This window comes from Chlorocebus sabaeus, chromosome 21 (assembly GCF_047675955.1).
Source record: "Chlorocebus sabaeus isolate Y175 chromosome 21, mChlSab1.0.hap1, whole genome shotgun sequence".
In the NCBI taxonomy this organism is placed as follows: domain Eukaryota; kingdom Metazoa; phylum Chordata; class Mammalia; order Primates; family Cercopithecidae; genus Chlorocebus; species Chlorocebus sabaeus.
The window spans coordinates 43084324-43100721 of NC_132924.1; the positions used below are offsets into that span (position 1 = coordinate 43084324).

The following is a 16398-nucleotide window of genomic DNA, read 5'->3' on the forward strand; positions in this document are numbered from 1 at the left end:
ATGCAATAGTAATTGTCTTCCTGGATAAAGAAACCAGGAACTAAGCATTGTGATGGAAAACTAAACGCAAGAAAACTGCTTAATAGGGATCCCACATTAGAAGACTGCAAGGCACTTTTAAATTAGAGACATAGAAAATGTAGCATCATTGCAGAACATCCACGGCTTATCTCTTTAAATAGAAGCATTAAAATATAATATACAAAATGTAAATAATACTTAATTTTTAAAATAAAAATTACACTTACATTACCTAGTATTCACAGGTTATAAATAGTCCATTTTCTATGCTTCATATTGAAATTAAAAGTTTTCATAAGATATATTATTTCTTACTATATTAAAGAGTTACTGAATTAACAGAACGTGATCTAATAAATTTAGTGGGATCAATGTTACTCCAAGAAGAAAAGGAAAGAGAGAGAGAGAGAAAGAAAGAGACAGAGAGAAGAAAGAGGAAGGGGGAAAGAAAGATGAAAAAGGAAAAAAGAAAGAAAGGAGGAAGGAAGGAAGGAAGGAGAAGGGAAGGGAAGGGAATGGAAGGGAAGGGAAGGAAGGAAGGGAAGGAAGAGAAAGTCTAATTCTTTAAATGGAAATTAGAAAAAAAATTTAAACTAGATTGTATCATTGTTTTCATATGGTTTAACCAATGTAATTGTAGGATGCATAAGTCCACCAAAAAACTTGGGTAAAAATGTCCATTCAGCTATGTTTGTATATGTATAAGCAATTGTTAATGGTTGTTTCCTCATATCTGCCTTTAAAGTTAATATTTGAATGTAAAGAGTACCAAAATCCAAGAAATTCAAAGCCTGCTTGAAAATGACCAAGCCACACTGGAGAACTGACTTGGTAGGACCCAGTAAGTGACTAGCTTCTAAAGTGAAGACAGGACAAAGAATGAGTTGAAGCAGTTCATTCCTCCCAAAATAGCTGGATTTATCTTTCCAGACCTTTACTAAATCCAATCCTTTCTCTCCATCTTCATTTTTGCACCAGGGTCCTAGACTAAGACTGATTAATCCCTGGGGTCATCCACCCCTGTTAAATGCTCCAGAGAACTCACAAATTAGTGAGCAAGAGAGAAACTGAATGTAAAGGTTATGATAGACTTGCACAAACAGAACTTTAAAATAAGCCTCGAATGTTTCAAGTGAACATTCTTTAAAGAAAGACAACAAATTTAAATTGTCTAACATTGAATGGAAATTTACTAGACATTAAACAGAACAAGAAAATATGAACCATATTCAAGAGAAAAATTAAGCAGTAGTAGCAGACTCTAAAATGACAGAAACAGAATTAACAGAAAAGGACTTTAAAGTAAACATAAATACACTCAAGGATTTAAAGAAAAATGTGAATATGTTGCAGAGATAAATGGAAAATATATGTATATTTCTAGATGTGAAAACCTCAAGATCTTAAATTAAAAATTTACTGGATGTGATTAACAGAAGTTCATCTACTAGGAAGAAAAGATGTGTACAGCAATAGAAAATGTACCGAAGAAAACACGAAGAAAAAAATATGGAAACTTAAAGATCTGTAAGACATGGCAGGTGCCTGTAGTCCCAGGTACTCGGGAGGCTGAGGCAGGAGAATGGTGTGAACCCGGGAGGCGGAGCTTGCAGTGAGCCAAGATCGCGCCACTGCATTCCAGTCTGGGAAACAGAGCGAGACTCCATCTCAAAAACAACAACAACAACAACAACAACAACAACAACAACAACAACAACAAAAACCGAAAAGATCTGTGAGACAGTATTAAGCAGTCTACTCCATGTATAACTGGAGTCCCAAAAGAAAGAGAGAGAAAATAATTAGCAGGAAAACTATCAGATGAAATAACACTTGACATTTTCTAAACTTTTAAAAGTGCAAACCCCCAGATATAAGAAGCCCAGTGAACCAAACAAGGATATACACAGAGAAAACTACATTAAGGGACATCATAATCAATTTGCTAAAAACTAGTATGAACCAAAAAATCTTATAAGCAAGTAGAGAAAAATAAGCTACCTAATGTTAAGAGTTACTAAATAGCAACAGTAATCAAGATTCTGTGGTATTAGTGTAAAGACAGAGATCAATGGAATAAAATAATGAGTTCAGAAATCTACTAACACTTATATGTTCAACTGATTTCTAACAAACAGACCAGAATAATTCAAAGGAGTAAGAATAATCTTTTCAAAAAAAGAGGTGCTGAAAAATATAATCCTGTAAGATAATGAACCTCAACCTATCTTCACATCATATCAAATTAATTCAAATTTCTCTTTCATTTAAATGTTTAAACTGGAAGAAGAAAGCAGGAAAACAAATCGTTCTTGAAAGGACCCTAAAGCATTAACCACAGAAGAACAAATTGATAGACTGGGACACATCAAGTGTTAGTGTTAGTGCTTAAATATTCTGCTCTTCAAAATGGAAGGCCAACTACAAAGTAGGTGAAATTATTTGTAACATACATATGTAGAAATAGATTGTATCCAAAATATATAATTTGATAACCCACAATAAAAAGACATTCCTCAATTTAAAAACTGAGCAACGTAATGCAGTCATTTGCTGCATACAGTTAGAAAAACCCGACAATATCAAGTGTAGACAAGAACACAGAGTAATAGAAACTCATACATTGTTGATGAGAATGTCAAACAATAATTAATTACAAATGATTTGGCAGCTTCCTATAAAGTTAAACCTATACTTAATGCACAACTCATTTTCACTTCTAAGTAATTACTCAAACAAAATAAAATAAATTTCTACAGAAACTTATATAAGATATTCATGGTAGTTTCATTCATAATTACTCACACCTGAAAATAACCTACATTTCCATCAATAGGCAAATACATAAACAAATTGTGGCATATCTGTACAGTGGCTAATTATTCAGCAATAAATAGGACCATATCACTGGTACATACATGGATAGATCTCAGAAGCATTTTCTGATTGAAAAAAAATTCAGACTGAAAATATCACAGACTCTTTTTTATATGATTCACCTAAATGCACTTCTAGAAAAATAAAAACTAATGTATAATGTCGGAATAACAGATCAATGGTTGACCGGGGCTGGGAGGAGAGTGAGGATGTGAGCCTGAGTATGAAGGGGGCAGGAGGGAATTCTCTGGAATGATATAAATATTCTCTATCTAGATAGTGGCACATACAATTCTCAAAGTTTATTAGACTCTCTGTCTCTCTCTACATATATCAAATGGAGTTTGTATGGATATTATAGTTCAAAAAATAGATTAAAAATCACTAAGATTTGGGAAGTTGTATGTAAACAAAAGTAAAAATAACATTTTAAAATTTTAATTTAAACAGCATGCCAAAAACCTCAGGACATTAAAAATTAGAATATTTTTTAATCTCTGAGAGAGCCCCTTTGTAAGGAAAAAAATATTATCTGCTTCCATATCCAGAAAAAGGTTATAATGAAATACAACTGACCACTGTAAACATATAAAGACAAAAAATATATAGATTTTAAGATTTGTATGCAATAAAGAAAATATAAAATAAAGGAACAAAGTTGCATATTTTTATGAGTTTGTCAGACAATTCAAATAAGCAAAAGTCAAATAATTTATAATTTGCTGTAGAAAAATAATCATTAAATGTGCTATAATTCCTAAAGTATAAGTTTTTTTTAAAAAAGGATTTGATAGCACCATCTTCATGACCAAAATATATCTAAGATGATAAAAATATAGTGTAAAGTAGACTTATTCTTCACCATGTTAAATGAAGGTAATAGAGGGAGGACAAGTGGCTATGCAAAATTATGCAGTCGAATTACTTAAGATCAAGAAATCATTGCAAGATTTCCCATTCTAAGTTCTTTGAGCATTTACCTAACTAGAGATAGTAGGTGGGGGAGAGGGGAAGTTTCCCAGAACATTTGTTAAAAAGCAGAGACAGAAAAATCTTAGCATTCTTTATTTCATGCTGATTCCAAAGAAAGACAGAGTCCATATACAACCCCGCACTGCTAAATTTGACTGGCTTTAAAAATAAAAATAAAAAAAAAGAAAGAAAGGCAGAGTCCAATGCAAATATGACAAGAGAACCCCCTGTGGGCTACTAGGCAATACCAGTTTTCTGAGTTTTGCTTTCTGATTGATGGCTTTGGTGCTGATAATAGGGTGGGAATTAAAGTTAGAGGAGACCTGTGCACAGACATAGCTTATCCAAAGATCCTCTGTGATCAATACATATTCTTAATACATCCTTCGGAACAATGATCATGTTAATCATTCATACCTAGAGTTTTTTTATAATTGGTGAATCATTAGTTGAAATTTAATCCAGGATTCTTTTTATGGGAGGTAAGAAGAGACAGACGAAAAGGCAGTGGAGAGGAAGAGGAGTAATGTACTCACAGGGTCTCCCAAAGAACATTTCAACCTGAGGACTTCCTGTAAGTCATGAAAGGGCTGCAGGTGAATCAACCCTAGATGGTTCTCAACTCTTGGGGCAGGGAGGAGAGGCTGAGCAGCCTCCTGCAGTGACCTGGGCCGTATACATATTGCCATTTTTTATGTGTGGTAGGACATGAAAAAGGTGGGAAGCACTGTTCTAGAGTTTTTTTGTTTTTTTGTTTTTTAACAGGAGAGAAAATTATTCATTATTAAAGACTGAAATTGAGTGTAAAGTCAGCTCCTACCAAGGAGAACAAAGTTACTAAAGTTCCAAGATATATTAATATTACTATTCATAACAATAGCTAATTTTTACTATGTACCCATTATGCTAGTACTCATTACACTATTTAAACATATTCACACATTTAAGCTCACAACCCCTCAGCAGAAAAATTTAGAATTCCTGACCACATTTAATAAACAAGTAAACAGAGATTTGGCAGAATTCGGTAATTTACTTCACATGGAGTTGCTAGTAGGTGGGGAAGTTGGAGTTGCAACTCCTGCAGCCTAACTATGAAATCAATATTACTGTACAACCACTAGGTGGTTACGCCTATGAGGCAGTTCCATGCATAGATCTCAAAGACAATGCAAAATGCCACTGTTTTTGATGCATACATAGGGTTTGATGCATACCTAGTCAAAACAACACATCAGTTTCCACATTCAGTAAGTTTTCTTTAAATATGCATAAGGAGGAGGCTGATTGACTCTAAGATTAATATGAATCATTTTGTCTTCTTTCCAAGCCCTCACTTTAAAAAACTATCTATAGAATATGTGGAAATAGAAAAATTAATACTATAAAGAGGTCATTCAAATTAATCTAGATATTATATTTTTATCTAAAAGTGTATGCTAGATATTAGAAGTCATAGTCAATTCATATATAAATATAAATTATAAAAATTAATAAGGTGTGAGTACTGTTAAATAATAAATTCATCAAGAAAAAAGTTTCTATCATTTACCATTAGCTGAAAATTAAAACATGGTAGCTATTTTTACCAAAGCCAGTTTAAAAAATATATTACTAAGGAGGACACTGAGGACAAGAAATAGTCCATCAAGTAAAAAATGACTCCACATTTCTCATAGAAAACAAAAGTGAGAATAAAATCACAGTATGGAAGAAAATGGCCTTTAGCCATTTACATCTGAATAAGAACAATGTAAAACAAAAACCATTAAAATAAAGTTCAGCCGAGCATTTCACAGGTTCCCTGAGTGGCTCTAGGAACTTATGGTGAACACAATAGAGTACATTTTCCCTGACTTCAAAAAGCAAAAAGATATAATGCCACACAGATAATGATTAAAGAAGGATTACACGGGAAACTACGGAACTGATTTCAAGTTGGAGCGTTCAGAAGGACTGGAGAAATCACAGATGGCATATGGGAGAAGTGAGTGCCTGGTCAGAGTATAAAGGTTGAGTTATGAGGACTGTAGCTCTCTGATACCATGTAAGTGAAATATTAGAAAGAAATTACTGTAGGTTGTACCACAGAAAATGGGAAAATGGTATTGGTATTTTACAGTAAGTTAACTGAATTAGTAAAAATATCACACTGATATAAAAGGGAGCTATTGCAATGAGAGAAGCATGGATTTGTTTTCCTGTTCACTAGTAGCTGGAGAAAGCAAAGCCAAAGGGAAAGTGAAGAAATATGATGATCTGAAATCAGAAACAGGACGACCAACTGCCTATAGGAGATAAAGGAATGAAGATAATCAAAGATGACTACATGATCATCTATCCCACTGTCTAAATGGTGGTCTCATCATCATCATCAACAACAACAACAACAAAGAAAAGCAGGAAAAACCAGCACATATTATGGATGAATTTACTAACTTTGAGATGAGAATGGAGCAATAAGTGAATTCTCCTTACAACTAATATTGGTAATAAAACACTTGGTAGACTCTGAGTTGTCTTTAAGGTAAAGGAGAAGGATCTTTAAACCTTAAACCATTAAGATGGCTCAGATCTCTGCTAACACTAACATTTTATGCCTCTATATTAATTAAGAGCAACAGAATGATACTGGCAGGAATAAATATTCATTTGTTCAAGTTTTAGAGCCCATCGATTTTCAAATTGATGTGATGAGATCTATCAATTAACAAAATACAAAATGAGATGAAGATGGTGTAAAGCAGAAACATAAATACAAATAAAAATATGTGAGTCACAAATGCAAGCCATATATACTCTTTTTGAATAGTCACATTTAAAAAGTAAAACAGGTAAGATTAATTTTAATGATGTTATATGACTTAATATATATTTTAAATATTATTTCAATATGTAATCAATAGACATCATCCTTAATGAAATAGTAGTACACTTTTTGTACTATATCTTAGAAATCTGGTGTGCATTTTCTACTTAGGCTGTACCTCAATTCTTGCCAGCCGCATTTTAAATGTTCAATAGGTACATGTGGCTACTAGTTTGGACAGAGCAAAACTAGGGTTCTTTCTCCAGAAATTCTGTCAACAGAGGCATGAAGATCAAAGCGAAGACATGAACATTAGTTCCACAAAATTTTTTTAAAGACATGCTCTTGTTTTGTCACTCAGGCTAGAGCACAGTGGCACGATCATAGCTCAGTGCAGCCTCAAACTCCTGGGCTCAACAATCCTCCTGCCCTAACCTCCCAGGTATCTAGCTTCTACACCTGGCTTCAACATAAAATCCAACTGTAATTAGTAAAAGTGAATGACCAGGGTAGGATCTTAATTGCAAAAACTGCAATTACTTTTGCATCAACTAGTAGAAATAAGGAAAATGAAGATAATGTATGAGAAAATAAAGTCCAATAATCATGAAGTTCATATCTCTTTAAAAATAACTTAAATGCATGGAAGAATATTATTTGAAAAACAATGTGTATGATACAAAATGGATGAAAGACCTAATATTAAGGGATAAATTTATATTAATGAAACTCTAAGAAGGCAACGTAAGTGTAAATCTTTATAACCTTGGATTAGGTTACAGTTTTTAAAATATGATACCAAGAGCACAAGTAGCAAAAGGAAAAATAGATAAACTGGACTTCAGCAAAATTCAAAACTTTTGTTCATCAAAGAACACTTAAGAAAATGAAAACAAAACTGACAGAATAGGAGAAAATATTTGCAACTTATATACCTGATAAAGGTCTACTACCGAAAATATATCTAAAAGCACTTACAACTCAACAACAAAAAGACAAGCAAGTCAACTAGAAAATGGGCAAAGCACTTGAATAGATGCTGCTCCTAAGAAGGTATAGAAATGGACAATAAGCAAATAAAAAGATGCTCAACATCATTAGTCATTAATGAAACAGAAATCAAAGCAACAATGATAGCACTGCATACCCACTAGGATGGCTACCATCAATAAAGCAGGGAAAATAACAAACAGAGAAGATCGGGAGGAACTGGAACCCTCATACATTGTAGCAGGAAATTAAAATAGTTCAGCTATGTGGAAAACAGTTTGACAGTTCCTCAAAAAGTTAAACAGTTACCATATGACCCAGAAATTTCACTCCTAGATATATACCCAGAAGAAATGAAAATACATCTTCTCACAAAAGCCTTGTACATGAATGACAGCAGCATTACTCATAATAGACAAAAAAAGTGAAAACTGTGTGTTCAACTGATGAATGAATAAGCAAAACGTTGGAAAGCCATACAAGGGAATATTACTCAGCCATAAGAAGGAATGAAGTACTGATGCTATGGATGAACCCTGAAAATCTTCTGCATAAGGAAAGAAGCCAGAAACAACAGGCCACATAATGCATGACTTTATTTATATGAAATATCCACAGTAGGCAAATCCACAGAGATATAAAGCAGCCTAGTGGTTGTCAGGGGCAAAAAGGAGCGTGGGGCGGGAGCGACTGCTTAGTTGGTACAAGATTTTTTTTTGAGTTGGGGTTAATGGAAGTGTTTTGGAATTAGATACTAGTGACGGCTGCACAGCACCATGAATATTCAAAAACTTATTGAAGTAATTCCAGTAAATATAGTGAGAATCGCCTATACTTGAGTTAAAATGCAGAAGCAGCCTAGAACAATATACAAAAATAGGAGACAGGATATTTTGAAAACTATGAATCAGAGAATCCGAGGATCTTAGGTAAAAGCTATTAAAAATAGGCCAGATTTCAGAAGGTGGTTAGGGCACCTGGCCATCTCCAAAACATTATTTCTGAATCAGACTCTTCAAAGGGCTTGAAAAAGGTAGATGACTGGGCTCCCAGTCAGAACAACAGAATCAGAACCTCTACGGATGTGGTCAGAACCTGTTTCCCTCAAGAGGATTGTCATGCATCTTTCCACTAGAATACCACTTAGGAGGTCTAGAACGTGACAACTGTCTCTATTTTTCCCTTCCACAACATTTTATACAGACTACTGAAGTCAAAATTATTATCAGGTGCGTCCTTAATAGGTTTAAAAGGTCTGTAAAAGGCAGCGTCCTGATGGTTTAGAAATTGGACTTTCTTTGCACTGGCTGGGGAATGAAGGTAAGAAGTAAAGGAGAGCTCTGAATCTGCTGAAATCCTTTCTCCTTCCACCTAAAAGTTAACCAAGTGTGGCCCCTCTGTTTCACTCCCTCCTAGGCCTGGCTATGGTCAGAAAAAAGAAGTCTACACATTTTCACCATAAAAAATGGTTGAACAAAATGTCTGCAGGATTAGAACCCTCATCTAACCCTAACCTTCACTAGAATTAGGAAAAAAAAAAAAAAGAGCTCTAATCACTAATCTCATATAGAAGTTATTAAAATAACATTATTGATTCTGTTGGGTGTGGTGGCTCAAGCCTGTAATCCCAGCACTTTGGGAGGCTGAGGCGGGCGGATCACAGGGTCACGAGATCCAGACCATCCTGGCTAACATGGTGAAACCCCATCTCTACTAAAAATGCACACACAAAATTAGGTGGGCTTGGTGGCGGGCGCCTGTAGTCCCAGCTACTAGGGAGGCTGAGGCAGGAGAATGGCTTGAACCCGGGAGGCAGAGCTTGCAGTGAGCTGCAATCGCATCACTGCACTCCAGCCTGGGCGACTGAGCAAGACTCCATCTCAAAAAAACTAAAAAAATTTTAAAAAAAGATTATCGATTCAAGACAGTTTGGTAAATGCTAATGAGGAGAGATAGAGAAACAATTGAATAAATTGGACAGAAGTAAGCATATCGGGCAGATATAAAGAATCATTGCACCAACACAGCACAATGGTAAAGGTTGAGAACAGGGACTCTGGTGCCATAGTACGTGGGTTCAAATTAAAGCTAGACCTCCTAAATCAGTGACCTTGACTTTATCTGTGTTGCAGTGCTCTCATCTCTACAGTGGGATGATAATAATACTTCCTTCATCAGGTTATCATGAGGACCAAATGAGCTAATAGATATGAAGTGCTTGCACACTGTGTGTGTATAATAGATAAAAGTAAACATCTTTTTATCAATCAAAATGATCCCCAAAAGTTGCATTGCCTAAACACAGTTTACAGCCTCAAAGATGTTATTATAAAATGACATGTAACAACAAGAATATAAACATTTTAAAGCCTACGTAAACATGTTGGCATGACTGAAAAGTCACATTCCCAATATCCTTTGTATTTGCCCAAATTCTTTGACTGCCTTCTATATTTTCCTCTTGAAATGGAGATGAAGGAATGATCAATAATAAAGGGAATAATAGTCTGAAACTCATTCTTTTTTATCTCCAAGTTCCTGATATAATCAGTTACAATTGGAGACCTCAAATTATTTATCGTTGTAAACCTTCAATCGTACACTCACAATTTATACATATTACAGTGATTCAAAATTGTACGCTTCAATTATTGAATAAAACACAAAGAAATGCCAAATTAAAAACAATATATCTCTTAAGTACTAGGTTTCAACAAAAGGTTTAGTGTCTGAATTCCTTTTCAACATCCTTTGAAAAAAAGGAGTATACAACAATATATAGCAATTTCTAAAAGACTCTCTTTCTCAGATCTATGAAAAGTAGCAGTCCACACTTCATCAACCACCTTCAGCAATGAGAAGGTGAACTTTTACTGCCAGAAGAAAAAAAATCTAATGATTATTTATTTCAAGACTTGGCAATAACTATTTTTTCTAAAGAAAAGGTTTCTAATGCTAGATTGATGCTTTGTATTAAAACAGTCACCCTATATAACACTTCAGAAATCAGATATACACTATAAAACCATTTTTAATTGATTTCTCTAACTCATATTTTAGGATCTCTGGTACCAAGTTAGTCCCGTAATTTTATAGTTCAAAGGCAAATTTCAGGAAATTATAATTAGCAATAATGGTATTTCCAGAATTCTCAAATTTATGGCACTATAAAATGATAATCCATCTGTAACAGTCAATAGTTATAGCTCCAGATTTCTCGATACTCTAATGCAATACTGATGTGACTTAGCGTATGGCAGAGTTGCCTTTACTTGAATCAGGCTCCTGTTCCTCACGTTGGTATTATAATAATTGTTACCATAGAAGGGGAGATCATTTAATTACTATTTTCTCTTTAAATTTATGTGCTGTCACTTTCTACTTGTATTTCAAGATCTCACTGTAATAGACATAATTATTACAACACTTGGAATATTATTCATTTTAATATTTACTGAGTGCTTGTTATATTCAAGGGATTGTGTTAAGCTTTTTAAAAATAATTTTTAAGTTGAGCAAAGTTAGGAACTGACAACTATTTAGATAAAGTTTTATATTTAGAAGTTGACATTTTAATTTAAATACCAAACATGATAACATATCATGAAAAAGGTTACACTGGCAAAAGGAAAATGAAGCAAATTTTACATGTGTTAGCTATTTGATAATTTTGGATGTAAATAGTTGAAAGTCATTATTGCTGAATTTATTGTTTTTAATGGTATTAGATGTAACTGCTCAAAATGTCTTAATTTTCTTGTTTCAACAAAGACTGGCAATATATTTTGATATATGAGATCTAGTGTGCAAGCTTCAACTTCGATTAAATACGGCAAGTTTACACAAAGCCAAGTGTATGAAAGGGGATCTTTTAAAAAAAACTTTATTTGAGAAAGGAAGAGACTTATAACAGAAGGCAAGAAGGGAAACATACAAACAATATATTTACAACACAAAACAAGAGATCACCTTCGAGGGTGTAAATTATAATAAATACAGTAGATTTTAAAAGAGACATTTATCAATTAATTCTAAGATTATTTAAGTCCAGCTTTCCTTTTCACTGGTTCCAGGTAGTTTCTTGATTAAATTCAAAGACTATCAAATTCAAACAATTAACGTCCACCAACTGTACTGATGAAACTCTCTCAAATGACATTATAAAAAATAGTTTTTTTGTTTGTGATTACATATCTTTGAAGTGATATTATACAAAAGTCTGCTCAGCCACATGTTCCTCCCCAAATAAAATGTATTTTAAAAGATGCACTATCCCTTTTTTATGAGATTGAAAAAAGATTTTGAAGAAAATGAATATTTATGAGATGGAAAAAATATACAATTTTATCTTAGGCATGCCATATTTTTAATGCAAAACAACTGACAAAAAGTCATTTTAATATGAAGGAATATACTAACCAAAATATGTTGGTGATAGGGAGTGTTCCTATTATAGCTATTTGTCAAATTATCAGAAGGACTTTCATTATATGGAAAAGTTTTAAACTTTCTAACTTCTAGTTATGTTAATTTAATTTGAATGGAGACTTTTTTAAAAAGGATAATGTATCTTTAGCAGTAACATTTTTAAAGAAATATTTTTAAATGTCACAGCAAAATGTAAACAACACGTGCCAATAACATACAGTTGAACAATGTCTACATTTGGCAAAACTGCTATATCTCCTTTGAAATAGGATACTACACCTTGAAATACCTCGGATTTAGAAATATAAATATTTTAATAGAAAAAAAACTCACAAAGATTCTAGGTCAATTTGGATTATCCATATTAAAGGGGTCTTAATACAACGAACCTTTAACTAGCTTAACAAACGTAAACCTATAAAACAAGGTAAACATATCAAAAGGGAATATGAAGGAAATGTTCCAGTGAAAAGCTTCCGTAACAATTTCCCTACTTGTGGTGTTATTTTCTTAGACAATAAATCAATTCATAGAGTGCCCTTTAAAAACAGAAAGAGTAAAACACTATCCTCAGATTTTTTTTCCTACATTCCTCAGTACATGAATCACTTGGACTTCCTGTTTTCACAAGGCATTTCCTGTTCAGCCTCACAGAATCACTTTTCTGTAGGAGAACAGCAGGAACCTGACAAAGAACTGACTTGAATAAACAGTGTCTTCTGTTGCCTTCAAACTTGTTTGTATTTTATAGCATCAAAGGACATAGTCCTCCTGAAGGTGCATTATGTACAAGTAAATTCTTTTGTTAAACCTGTCTTTTCCAATTGTTATTTGTCAGAATGTTATGGTATATGCCCATGACATTATGGAATTATATTTGAAATTCTAGTGACAATATAAAATATGATACACCTTCTTCTTTTCAAACTGATTTTGACTTGATATCAGATAATATTCATCCTGTTACTGTGTTTTTTGCAATTGTAGATATAATATTGTATCTGATTGGACCATTATGCTGCACATTACTTCTCACCAACATTCGCATCTGCTTCATTTGCTCTTTTTTGATAGACAGTGTCATCAAATTACACAAAATAAAAGTAAAATGAGCAGTGCTATGTGAGACATAATCTAATATTGAAAGTAGTGCTGCAATTTGCATCTATATATTTAAAACCACCTGTATTCCTAATATGTTCAATTGCAACCTACACAATAACCTAGGACTACTGGCATGGTGACCAGAACATTTCTACTTAACTAAAAAAAGAGAGAGGAAGGAAGGGGCAGACTACCTTTAACAGTGTTCAAGACTATAGTATGATACATTATGTACAGTGATGTGAAAATTGAATTCTACATGTTGCAAAAAAATCAAAAACTAATCGAATGCTTCATTGATCAGACTGGGAGACTATCCAGCAGTCACTGATCTCAACATATAAACTAAAAATAACAGTGAATTTGTTTTCCTTAGAAGTAATTGGTGTAGCCGGCTTTGGGATAAATTTAAAGCCTATCAATTGCTCAGATATTATATATCATAATTTTAGTGTAACAGATATTTCCTTACCAGTGGATTTTCAATGAAACCTTGGTATCTATATAGAGAGACCTCTGTATAGATATATACATATATCTGCATTAGTTAGAATCCTTAAACACTGAACTCAAATCATCGAGAAATATAAACTGATAGGAAATCATATCCATTTACCAAAACTGCAATGCATTTCATGTTCAGATAATGACTTTAATTACAAATCCTGGAGCTAAATCTTTGCCTATTACCTGTTGCATAAAAGCAGCCTGCTCCCCAGATTCCATTTCCTGGATCTGAGCATCTTCATCACTGTCCACTGGTTCCTCCTTGACCTTCACAGCCCCAACTTGTCCCAGTGTGTCATCCACACAAGCACTGCTGTCGCTCCTAGTGCTGTTGCCACTAGAGGGCGCTCTGTCTTCCTGCATCGCCTGGTCCCCCTGAAGCTCTTCCTCTGCCTCCTCAAGGTGACTGCCTGGTTGCTTCAGTTGTTCAATAGATTTCGAAAGCAGCTAGAAGAGAGTGTTCAGGGGTTCAAAATTCAGTAGTTCTTGATGGTAACAGAGAAGCAAATTACACTTTGATTTCTAATAACTTATACACTGTGATTTCTAATCATTGAACATAAATTGCAGAACGAACTTGTAGGCAACAAGTTTCCTCAGTAATACGAAATCTAAAGTAGTCCCATTATTCCATATTGTATGGGTCTAGTAGGGAGGGAATAAGGTCTTTAAGTGTTAGGTTGTTTTTTCTTTTTAATGGATCACTCTTTAATGCAGTTAGAACATGGTGTACAAAAGGTAAATAAATTATCCATGGGAAACTCTGAAACTTTCAAAAGGACAGGTTTTGAAAGTTGAACCTGGGAATAATACTTTTCTCAAAAGATAAAGGGGGTGATAAAAAATGTTGTCAATATCATTTTTCAATGAATGTTAAATGCTATAAAAGCCAGAACACAAATTCTAATAGTCTTTGTCTAATTTTCTCATACCTATACAGAGAAACTATAGTCAAATGAAAAAGCACCTTCTTATATATATTTGGAAGACACAGAAATATTCATTTTGATATTCTGAACTTTAGAAAGGTGTAAGATTTAAAAAAAATAAAATGTTTTACGAACAGACTCAAATGGAAATTAGGTATTAGAAAAGAATCAGGAAATTATTTTTTAATTTGAAAATCATTATTTAGACATTTTATTTTATAAATTAGATTGAACTTAGTTTTCAGAAGTCAATGAATTAATTGCTTAATGATTTTAAAATATAATTAACAATATGTCTAACTTGAACAATGGCAAAATACCATAACATGAAAGCTCAATAAATGGAGAAAAAGTCTCAAGATTATTTCATCTCACAATGGCCATTTGTTTTATTTCACAATGGCCCTGTGGACTAAATCATCTGTAGACCTTGAACTGTGTTTTCAAGAGTTGTTAGTTTTCTGCTAAGTCTGTGCCTATGTAAGCAACATGCCAATTATTGTAACTAGCAGCACACTTATAATACTACCACCATAAACATGAATGCAGATTTTTCTTTGTCAAATTCATGCTTACCTCCTACTCACACATAATTAAAAAATACATGTTTTAAAACGTGAATACTTAAGTACTCAGACTTAGATGGACACCTCATCCTCTTTAGGCTTATAGACTTTCCTGCAGTCCACACAACCTCAAATGGCCCTGATAACACTACCAAAGCCCTTTAGTTTCACTGCATGTAGATTTATTAGGAATTTTCATTCATTTGTTCAACAAATATTTACTGAGTGCCAACTATGTTCAAGACACCATGCTAAGCATTAGAAAAATAGCCACTGCTCTGCCCTCATGGAGCTTATAGTTAATGTCTTAGAAAGGCTTCAAATACTTATTCCTATTTTCAAGTATGATAAAATGCTTTGAAGAAAGAAATACAAGGTGCTATAAGAGCACATACTGCTTGGCATAGCAGTGGAAATGGGGATTGTCAAGGGAGTTAAGCTGAGGAAGTGTTATGTTTAGGTTTACACACAAAGGATGAAGGATGGAAAGGAGTTAGTTACATGTATGAGGGGTGGGAAGCAGGGGTGGAAATAAGGGTGGGGAGCATTTCTGGTAGAAGGCAGAGTTTGTGGGGACCTTGGATTGGAAAAGGAGACCAGCGCATCTAAGCCACCAAAAGGCTAGTGGAGTCTGAGAACAAATAGGAGGAAAATGCTGAAAGATAATGTTAAAGTGGATGATACAAGTTATAATACATTTGGGTGAAGAGTAAGAATCTAGAGAAATAAAATATAACTTAGGAAAAACACATATAAGGCCTAAATATCACCAAAGTAAGTCAGACATGATCAAGCTAAGAAAACATATACCAATCAAAACGCATATCACAATGAAGAAATTTGAATATGAATTTCCTTTGTGCCTATCATCTAACATCCATTGTTACTGGCCAGTCAGGAGAAGGAGGACACATTCATTTAATCATGGTTTAGATGACTTTAAGTATATTTTAGGAAACTATTTGCAGGACTTTTGTCCCAATTCTGAATACTAATCAGCTCCTCTTTAATATATAATACTTTGGATACTACTGAGATTCTGGATAAAAGAGACAATGTAATAGTCCTAAATTTTGACTACAAAGTTGTAGGATCCCATTTAATTGGCTGTTTAAGAAAGAATATGCAACAGCATAGAAACAAGCAAGATATTAAATAAAAATCCCTAGTTTTGGCTGGAATAAGGACACTGAGT

The 16398-nt window shown here is 33.7% G+C and overlaps 1 protein-coding gene across 26 annotated transcripts in view; it reads right to left on the minus strand.

Annotated features, from left to right (window-relative positions):
* The window catches only part of HDAC9 (histone deacetylase 9), a 910581-nt gene that overhangs the window by 313871 nt on the left and 580312 nt on the right, over positions 1–16398 (minus strand). For 25 of the 26 annotated variants that reach the window (XM_038004699.2, XM_038004721.2, XM_007981950.3 and 22 more), the window contains one exon: positions 11537–14155. In XM_038004699.2, coding sequence (XP_037860627.2) covers positions 13841–14155 — 315 coding nt within the window. In that variant the 3' untranslated portion in view covers positions 11537–13840. Of the gene's footprint in view, positions 1–11536; positions 14156–16398 lie in introns of those variants that run through there. The other variant, XM_073009077.1, reaches the window with a different exon arrangement.